A 10,552-nucleotide genomic window follows, 5' to 3' on the forward strand; every position below is an offset into this window, starting at 1 on the left:
TAAAATCCAAACGATTTCTGTTCTCTGGGGTCTATCAACTGGACTCAAAAGCAATGCACACACACACTTTGTGGATCCACATATTAGTGAAAGGGGGTAGCATCAGTAGCTGAGAATTAGTTTTGGTTAGGCATGCATCTTGTCAGCCTCTGGACCTGATGAGACTTTGAGGATCCAATCTGTCCAATTGAGGTGACATTTCCTGAGCAGAGGCATCGTCCAATCAAGAGCCGGTACATACATTATGCCACTTGCTGCACCATCTATCTGTATATTATAAATTGTTTTAGGTACAAAAAACTCATTAATAGGTTATATATATTGTTTTATTTTTGTAGGGGATAATAACCACCTGCAGGTTCACAAGCCATGCATGGAATTGTTGCATTTTGTGAAGAAAATGAACTAGCATGCCAACTGAATGGGTACGACCGTTTTTTTTCTGCAACTGTACTTGGTACTTTGTGCTCATGTCTGCATCAAACATTTACTCAAGATGAATGATTGACACGTCAAATACAAGGAGAAAACCATATTTTCAGTACTAAAATTTCCAGTTATATTAATTTGAAGAGTGAATAAAAATGTAAGGACATATGCTTGCAAAATGAGGTAATTAATGTTCCTTTTAGCTTATTCACTGGTCTATTGAAACATATTACTTGCTTCAGGCTCTTGAAAAATATGTTTTGTGAAAGAAAAACAAACTTTCTTCTACTATGATGATTACTTGTTATAATTTATTTGTTAAGTTTATTCCTTATAATTTGTTTGTTAAGTTTATTACTTAAAAAACTTTCTTCTACTATGATGTCAATAATCTGCTCAACAATCCAAATCAAATGGGGCCTGAAAACAGAAGGGATCATTGTAAATATTATTCGCAGAACAACCTTGATCTAGATCGAGATAATATATAGTGGGCCTTTCCATATTTCTACATTGATGTGGATCATACAAACTAACTTACAACATATACAAACACACGAACCCAAGGACAAAGATGTGTTTAATTACCACTAGATATGCATGGGTGTTGATCTTATATACTCCATCTTTTGCAAACACACACGAAAACTTGTATCCATGCACGAGTTCTCTGTGTGCTAGCTCCAGCATGTGCAGTGTCTCCAGACCTTTTGCAAAATAGGAGTATATACAGATTGTAGAAAAAAAATTGAAAGGCTAATTAAACCAGTAGACTTAGGATGAATAATCGCTTAGACCTACTTTTTGTTTGGTTCAATTATTGTTCGTCGACTACAGTATAAATCAGTTTCATTGTACTACTAATATTAGATACTCCATCCATCCAATAATATAACGCATAACTACCACTAACACAGAGACATTTATAGCCACCTGCTCATTTAGAATACTTAGCTCGGTGTATGTATGGATGATGTAGTTAGATGTGTTTTGATGGTGAAGCATTTAAAATAAATCAAATTTAGAGAAAAGATATGTGCTAGTTAATGCATGCACGTCTTATATTATGGGAGAAAGAAAACAAATAGTTCCTAAAATTATGGGATGGCGGGACGATAAGAACAGCTGCATGCATGCATCATGTAATACGATTTTATATCAAACATTTAATTGGAAATATGAAATGTTTGCCGAACGGTGGTGTAGACATAGCCACGTATGTATATTTGGGGGAAAATGGAGTTGAAGAATATAAAATATGCAGAGAAATAACAATAGAATACCTCGGACCACATTGTTCACCTTTTTGGGATTCCCAAAGTGAAATGCGATTGGCATAATATTATGAGTTGATATATAGATGCAAATCATTGTGTTACTTAATTTATAACCTAGCTAGAACACATGCATATCATATATGATACCAAATACATTAATTCAGAAGTGGAGTACATTTAACATTTACATATCCCCTCGAATCGGTTTTTAATAAATGACTCCATTGACATATATTCAGATGAACATTTGACCATTCGTAACAGTGTTATCTACTAAACACCGGAGTGAGTAGTTTCTACCACATAGAAAAATTATAAACAAGTATTGTGATGTTCAAAAAAAAAACACACACACACACACAAGTGCTTAGGTAATTATAATGCAAATCTCTCTACTCGTAAGTAAAATCATTTCCTGTGCTGGTCCAACCCTGATTATTATTTGCCCTGAAAAAAAGGCCATTAATTAAGTCGATCGTTGTTCTTTTTTATCCTTTTGCTTTTGGCATGCATGAGTGCACAGAATGACAGTGGCAATGAGGCGATCCCATTGACGTGCCTGTCATCATGTCACAACTTCAATTAACTTAAAGTGCATGATATGAGTAGTAGTTGCTCCCCATCTTGATGTACAATTTTCAGTCTCTTTCACGCCGCTTGTTCTTCGCACCTTGATATACAATTTACCATACCTTTCAGGACGAAGTGGATGGGCCGGGACCATTCATGTTCAGGATATTTGTTCAGCCAAAATATAATGCGCACCACTATTACTCCGTCTCACGAGGGCTTTATTTTTTTTCCTATTCATTTGTCGCATAAAGACTTCATCTTTGGAGGGACTAATGCATTAGATTTTTGTAAAGTGAGAGAAATGCATTGGAGTTTAGAGATGTTTTGGACTATTGTATTGGAGTTTAAAAATGTGAAGGGGATTCTAGTCTTTTTTTGCTTTATATTGATATGTGCAAAATAGGCTAAAAATTAAGTTTTTTTTTTGGACGGAGAGAGTATACCGCTATGAAACGCTGAAGTGGTACACATGTACCACTGAGCTCATACAACAAACTGCTAGTAGTACCCCAATTTCATATATATACATACTGTACATATATACAGAAGCGGATGACTGCTTGATCCTGTAGCCCCATCAATATATGTGTACATGAATTTGAATTGTTGCTAATTATTATCTAGAGACCACTATGTACATTGATAAGGCAAACTGATGTGATGAGCTAGTACAATGGTATTTGAAACTTTGTTCTTCATTGAGGAAATTAGTAGCATCAATAGAAAATTCACGCAGAAAAATATGATGTAATTTCTAGTGTTGGTCCTTTTAATATCGAGGCTTCTTGAAAATCCTTTTAATTTAAAGTTGTGTGTTTTGTTTCTAAAGAATAATATAGTGTACCAACTCCCTCCATTATATATATATATATGTATGTATGTATGTATGTATGTATGTATATATGTATGTATGTGTGTGTGTGTGTGTATATATATATATATAGTTAGTTCAAAAGTGGAGGGAGTAATATTTCTTATTTAATTTATGTTTTTTTTCTTGGCAAGTAGTCTCATCCATAAAGATAGTTAAAGTTATGCACATATATGCCATATAATGTTTTCTTGTCAACACCGATTCTTGCACATTTAGCATACCATGTCGATTGCATTTTCCCTTTTGTTAATGTTGTTAGGCCCGTTGTTATTTTGTATGAAAAGGATGCCACAAACACACAGAAAAAAAGTTAAATATCCCCACAAAAAACGAATGCGAGAGGACAACCAACGTTAAACAAAAACTGCCCAAATCTGCAGGCACACACACCCTGCAAGTCAGTAACGGTAATGCATGCATATGTATGCAGGATTGTACTGAACTTAACAGAACTCCTAATTAAATACATACTTAATTCAGCATGGAATATTAAGCCCCCTGGCAAACGTACGTAGACTCTCCTCCTACCACTCGTTCTCCCCCAATTTAGCCAGATAGCTAGTCACACCAGCATTTGCTAATTGGCTGCTCAGCTGCTGTACCCACATTTTCTTCATCTTTCCAACCTCTCCTTGCTTCTTTTATGGATAGAAGATGGAAGATTTTTTTTATTTTCGTGATAGCTATTTAATAGTATATATGAATGATGGAAGTAACTGCTACTAAATACAAAGTTGAAAATAATCTATATAAAATTTGAGATGATAAACTTATATATATGAATATTTTGCAAAAAATTAAACGCGTGGCACATTTAGCAGCTCGAAAATCGTACATGCAAAAATCGAAAAAAAAGCTAAGAAAAATAGGGGCCAGGGAATGCAGCCTAAGAAGTTTAGCTAGCTGCACACAACACTGTCCTCCCACAAGACACCCCACCAAACACCTTTTCTTCCTCCCTTTCTTGTGTGTGCCCCCACTCAGATCAGTATGCAGCAGCTGGGGGTATTCTCTCTAGCTTGTTTGCAAAGAGCCATATCCCTTAATTCTAGCTCTAGCTTCTCTCACAAATCTCTTAATTAATTAAATCCCTCTCATAGACAGCCAGCCAAAAGGGTCAGAGGAAATTGGGTTTGTGCTCTCTCCCCCAAATCCTCCATATATAGGGCACAGGAGGCATCATTCTGTTCATACATATTTCTCTCCAAGCTAGGTAGCTATACTAGCCAGCTTCCTTCTTGTTCTTCTTCTTCTCGGCCCTGCGTTTTGGCGCGCCTTCTCCTCGCTGAGTAGACGCATCGATCGATCGAGATCGCCGGAAATGTCGGCCCAGTTTTCATCGGAGCATGTTTGCTATGTCAACTGCAACTATTGCAACACCATCCTTGTGGTATCGTCTTCCTCCCTCTTCTCTCTGATCCCCTTCTCTCTCCCCTCTCCTCTCTCTCTCTCTCTCTCTCTCTCTCTCTCTCTCTCTCTCTCATCTCTCTGTAATTTGAGGTCTGGTTGGATCTATGTGGAGAGTTTGGTTTTGTTTGTTTGTTTTTGTGAAGAGGGGAAAAAATGATACATGATGCATGCTGTAGTAATTCACAGCTAGCCTAGCTAAGGGGAAAACAACCCTTATCAACTATATATACCAGATATCCAGATATTTGATTACTATACTAATTGCAGTTTGTTTAGTAAACACTTAATTATCAAGCACGCATAAGTTTGTAATTTCATCTACCAGAAGGGCTGTCCAATTTTCTAAATTTAAAGACCTAGTCTTTGCATAAACTAACTTCTAAGTACATGCATATGGTATAACAGAGACGATGCATCGATTTCCTTTTTTTTTTTTGCATGGCAAACATGAAATAACAGAGACGATGCACCATTTCTTTTCATCTGCTCCGGCCAATTTTCCATGAAATATTTCTTGTCTGGGTTTCATTTTTTATCTCCCAAAATTGGAAAACTGTTTCTCACTGTGGCTTGAACCTTGTACGGTTTAATTATGGTTTTTACATCTAAGAAATTTGTTTTTAGTTTGGATGAGATCCATATTAATGTTCTTTTGTGTATCATAGCATGCATTTTCCAGATCCAAGGCCTACTATTTAATACTCTTTCACCTATAGAGATAAAAATTGCTACAAAATGGTATGTTTCCCTTGGCATATGGTTTCTGTTCATAGAGAAAAATGGATTTTTCCCAGACATATAGTTTCTGCAGGCTGCAGAAGTACTGGTATGCATTTTGGAAGGAGCATGTGTGCATAAGATAATATTATTTGAGAGCTTTCTCATGTATGGATCTACCACAAAAAGAGATCATATTTGTTAATCATTTCAGGTCAAATAAAACTTTTTTACATGCATGCAGCTGATTAAAGTTAGCCTCTTTAACCATTATTGCATCCTATTGCTTTAGCTAGCTGTTAGCTTCATGCGATAATATACCCCAGTGCTGTACTGTGCTGCACACTAGCTTGGAGCTGCCTCCGATTATTGGCTGTGCCTCTGATATGTGCCCACCTCTCCAAAAACCGAATTTTTTATGACTAAACATATCTTAATTAACCAAAAAGGTTTAAGCTTGCTGCCACATCCTGCAGCCTTGCCTCTCATTATGCACATGTGCAGAAAGAAGTGGATCTGCCTGTCATGTCATTTTCCTCTCTTTGTTGATGTTTGCGCAGGTGCAGTGGGCTCTCATCTCTCTCTCTCTCTCTCTAGATCTCTCATCTCTCTCTCTAGCTATAGCTATTTTCTCTCTGATGTTGTGCTGAAAGAGAGGAGGTGTGACATGAACTTTTAACTGTAAAGATGCCTTCTCTTTTTCCCTAGCTCCTCTGATTTTTTTGGATGACTGTACTGCTCACACGACCAAATCTCTCTAAAACTTACCTACTCCTAGATCTCTCACACACATAGATTTCTCTCTGTCTCTCTCTGTGTCTTTCTCTTCATGTTTGTTTGTGTGTGTATGTCTGACCGAGGAGAGATAGATCTAGAGAGATATTCTTCTTTAGACCTGACCATGAGATGTCATGTCTCTGATGTTTGTCTCTCCAAGATGTGAGTTAGCTAGCATGTGTGTACAGGCCATTTGTTGCTTACTCACATGCCATGATCAGGTAGATGTATATCATGCATTGCATGGTAAACAAAGGCATGCATATGGCTCAAGCTTCTCCAGGCAAAGAGCCCAGTTCTCAAAAGGGAGACACACTTGGAAAAGGTGTCGTTTGTTCATGATGTCCAAATAGGACTCAAAAGACGATATGGATATGAGACATGGTGCAACTTTTGACATTCCTAGCTAGACATCTACTAGCTACTTGCCATCACACATGCCTATTTATATTTTACTACACATGCATTACATATTCATTGGCATTATGCATTTTTAATTATATATTCTTGTAAAGCTTCAATATATACATAGAACGACATTAATACCTCTTTGACTCACCATATGCTCATCAACTCAATTTCACCTCTTTCAATTCGATCCAGTGTACAGTGTCTTACTGAACACTGCTGCAAATGACATGGTGTGCCTTCTGAATCATTTGTAAGAGGCCAGAGGGCTACATACTGCTAGCATATATATGTTGATGTATATGTTCAGGCCAATGCAAGTACATCTGATAGCTAGCAAGTACTAGCGTATATAATATTTAATTATTGTTTACAATAGTATTAATGTATTACTTGTTTGGATCCTTCTGTGTTGATCGATCAACATTAATTAAATAATTTATGAACAGTTACCATACACAAAGAATCCAATGAATTGGGACGAAAGCTAGCAGTCAATTAGACTCAGAGATCTTAATTACAATACTGTGTTAACACTACCAAACTTAATTGACGCCACATATTTCATGCATGACGCATGTGGCATGGAATCTCATTTTCTATAATTTTTATATATCCCTAATTTTACTAATAATCCATAACTGTATTATATATTTTTCTCAAGTGTGCAGAATAAGTATATAAATCAAAATGTTTCGAGAGAAAGGAAACAAAATAATTGTAAATATATAGATCATTGGGGAAAAATTAACAAAAGAAATTCAGAGATGTGGTACATGAATACACACACACACACACACCACACACACACAAAGCTTATATATTACTCATGAATTCAGTCTTGAGTTGCTTGTATACATTTTTTACTGCAGGTGAATGTGCCAAACAATTGCTCCTACAACATTGTGACTGTTAGATGTGGCCATTGCACAATGGTTCTCTCCATGGATCTAGCTCCTTTCCACCAAGCACACACTGTTCAAGACCACCAGCAGGTTCAAAAAACTGAAAGAGTTCTAACTCAGTTTAAAACTATATAGATCCAAGACTCGATCTTAATTAATTGCATTCATACTTATTTAGTGGTGTTAACATTCAGCAGCATATATATGCTATATATATCACTAGCTAGCTATACACTGCGCATTTTTATATATAGTTTTTCTTGCGATCAATTTTTACCATTGACATTAATCGAATTAATGTTTCTATGTATGTATATTTGATTATATTTAGGTACAGAACAGAGGATTTCAGTGTAATAACTTTGGGAGCTACGACGTAGCTTCTAGAAATCAGAGGTCACCAACAGCCACGTACTCCATGTCAAGCAATCAGCAGCAAGTGTCCCCCATACGCCGTATGCACAATTTTTTTTTCATGATTTTATTTCACTGAACTGCTATATTATGGGAATTATTTTTTAAATTTCCTTAATTATTTACACAGTAATAATGAAGTTCATGAGCTCTGAAACCTGATCATTTGAATGAATTAATTCATGTATGGGTATCAGCATAGCATCTATCTATATATGTACTCCTATAAGGAGTAGTGGTGGTGACGAGTGGTGTGAATCTGTCACTTACCCCATCACCAACTCGCTTTTATTATTTGAAAGGAAAATAACTAATATATATATATATATATATCAAACTATTTTTATTAATTCTACTTTAATAAGATGCTAATGATATTTTTAATAAAATTTTGTTGCAATGCATGCGCAATATGGTAGTATATAATATATATGACCAGCTTGCAAATTTTATTTACTAGTCTCTCTATGTATTCACATGGATATGATATGTGTGTACTATGTTGGAATAACTAAATATTCCCCATTTTGTTTCTTTTGCAGCCCCTGAGAAAAGACAGCGTGTCCCATCGGCATACAACAGATTCATCAAGTGAGATTTCAAGCCAACATGCTTGCTTCAATAAGTATTTTAACACCAAACTTAAATAGTATAAGGTGCTAAATCTTATATATATTGATAAAGAACCATATAGTTAAAGTTGCAGGTACAAATTAAATCCCTCTCTACGACCTTTGGCAATCAAGTTAATTACTACAGCATAATTTATGCTGATTAACCTGAGTTCCAGTGTGCCCTCTAGATTAAAGGGAGGTCATATATTGAGGGTACATGAGTCAAACCTATTATCAATCATCCGTTTGATTTCAATTTGTGGGTGCTAAGTAATTAGTCCTTCCTCCTCGTTTACTGGTCATCGTTGATCACCAATGTTTCAACCTTGACCATTAAAAACTTTTAAACAATTGATTTATAATAATTTTCATGTAAAGTTGAACACCAATTAATTAAAGTCTCCCCATGGTTGTATTTATATCACAGCATACATTGCTAATTAGTCATACGTTCAAGTATTTTTTTTCTAGATAATGGATATAGTATGCCCGTTCTTTACTTCAAGAAGCTACAACCAATTATGTAATAAAGTAAGCACCCAACTCATACCTCTAATACAAAGTTCTAATTGATGACACAAGAAAAACTATATATAAAACCCAGAAACGAAAGGAGATACATTATTTGTAGGATATCATGTTGCTAATATGGCATACTTTCAAGTATATATAGCCAATTCTTTTTTTTTGCAAAAGGGCAAGCTATCAAAGTTAATTAACAAGTGAATAATTAATATACAGTGACAGTTATTTAAAATCAAACGATGTGCTAGTAGGTGTAGGCTAGTCTTTAATTGAGCGTAATGCTATATATATATGGCGTATATATACATGCCCAGAATCAAGTTAATAGTGATCAAGTGGTCATTTAAATTGGATAATAAGTTCCATTGGTAAATTTTGTGAAAATGTACATTACAAATTTGTGATTCATTTGCACAATGGATTTTGGCAAATAAATTGTGTCAAACTAAGCATGGAAAAACAGTTTAGATATTAATTTGTAATATGACATGGAGACAAAATTTTCATTTGTACTATAACACATGCATGGACAAGACCAGTTTATTGCAGTTCTTAAAAAAAACGACTAGCAAATGCATGTTTTTCTTTGAAGGCTTTTAACCACCAGATCAGTACCCGTAGCTAGTCCCTAACTATCTAATAACTCCATTTCACGTTATTAAGATGTTCCGGCCCTTCATAAATTTATATAAAAGCTAACAAATCTATATACATGTATATATAAATTCATAAATGAATATAGGTAGCACCAAAATATCTTACAAAATAGAGCGGAGGGGTAGCTTCTATTTTACCACCCCCAATACAGTTTATAATTAATTATTATCAGTAGCACATTTTTTATGAAAATAATGATATGAAAGTACTTTCAATCAGAAAATTTTTTGTATGTCAAAACTTGGAAGCATGACACAAATGGAAATGCTCATTCATATTATAATAGTTAGATATGAAAAAAATAGTATTCAATGCACATGTTTTTTTGTCATCTATTTTGATACCATAAATTGCAATATTAATTGCAAAATTCGATGCACGTATATATTGGGTGTAACATTAGGGCTAGATGTGTCTCTATATAGTTCAATATTGCAAAATTTTCAGCAATATATGTGAGATATATTGTTTTTCCCCCAAACAAACCGTTTATCAATTATCAAATCCTTCGACGACATATATATGTGAATACTAAATTCAGATTTGTTCGAGTATATATAGCTATGCTCTAATCAAACGCATGCGCTCTTATCTGTATTTTCTGTTCCTTGTATTTATTTTCGATCTGCACAGCTAGATATCATGCCTTCCATTTTCAGATGTGTATATAAAGGGGTCCTTAATACAAAGCTAGTGATTAATTAGATTGTTTCTTGTCTTTAATTTACATCTCTCTATAGTCCATAGACCACGTACATAAACATCATATCATATATAAGTGCAGTAATATGCATGCATATATATAATCCTAATTAAGCATGTTTAATTAATTCTTGTCAATATATATCGACAGGGAGGAGATACAGAGGATTAAAACCAGCAATCCTGAGATTAGCCACAGGGAGGCATTCAGTGCTGCTGCAAAGAACGTAAGTATACTCTAATTGCACTATATAGTACATTAATTTAGAC

At 35.0% G+C, this 10,552-nt stretch overlaps 1 protein-coding gene and 1 long non-coding RNA gene across 2 annotated transcripts in view; both read left to right on the top strand.

Moving 5' to 3' along the window:
- Positions 1 to 2,633, top strand: LOC107304654. Its single transcript, XR_001550720.1, has 3 exons — positions 1 to 233; positions 339 to 425; positions 2,406 to 2,633. It is a non-coding gene; the product is annotated as an uncharacterized LOC107304654 (long non-coding RNA).
- Positions 2,634 to 4,162: 1,529 nt separating this feature from the next.
- The window catches only part of LOC102711633 (protein YABBY 1), a 7,711-nt gene continuing 1,321 nt past the window's right edge, over positions 4,163 to 10,552 (top strand). The window contains exons 1-5 of the mRNA XM_040525693.1: positions 4,163 to 4,543; positions 7,338 to 7,460; positions 7,702 to 7,825; positions 8,327 to 8,375; positions 10,434 to 10,509. Coding sequence (XP_040381627.1) covers positions 4,475 to 4,543; positions 7,338 to 7,460; positions 7,702 to 7,825; positions 8,327 to 8,375; positions 10,434 to 10,509 — 441 coding nt within the window. The 5' untranslated portion in view covers positions 4,163 to 4,474. The remainder of the gene's footprint in view (positions 4,544 to 7,337; positions 7,461 to 7,701; positions 7,826 to 8,326; positions 8,376 to 10,433; positions 10,510 to 10,552) is intronic.

This window comes from Oryza brachyantha, chromosome 7, assembly GCF_000231095.2.
Source record: "Oryza brachyantha chromosome 7, ObraRS2, whole genome shotgun sequence".
Taxonomy (NCBI): domain Eukaryota; kingdom Viridiplantae; phylum Streptophyta; class Magnoliopsida; order Poales; family Poaceae; genus Oryza; species Oryza brachyantha.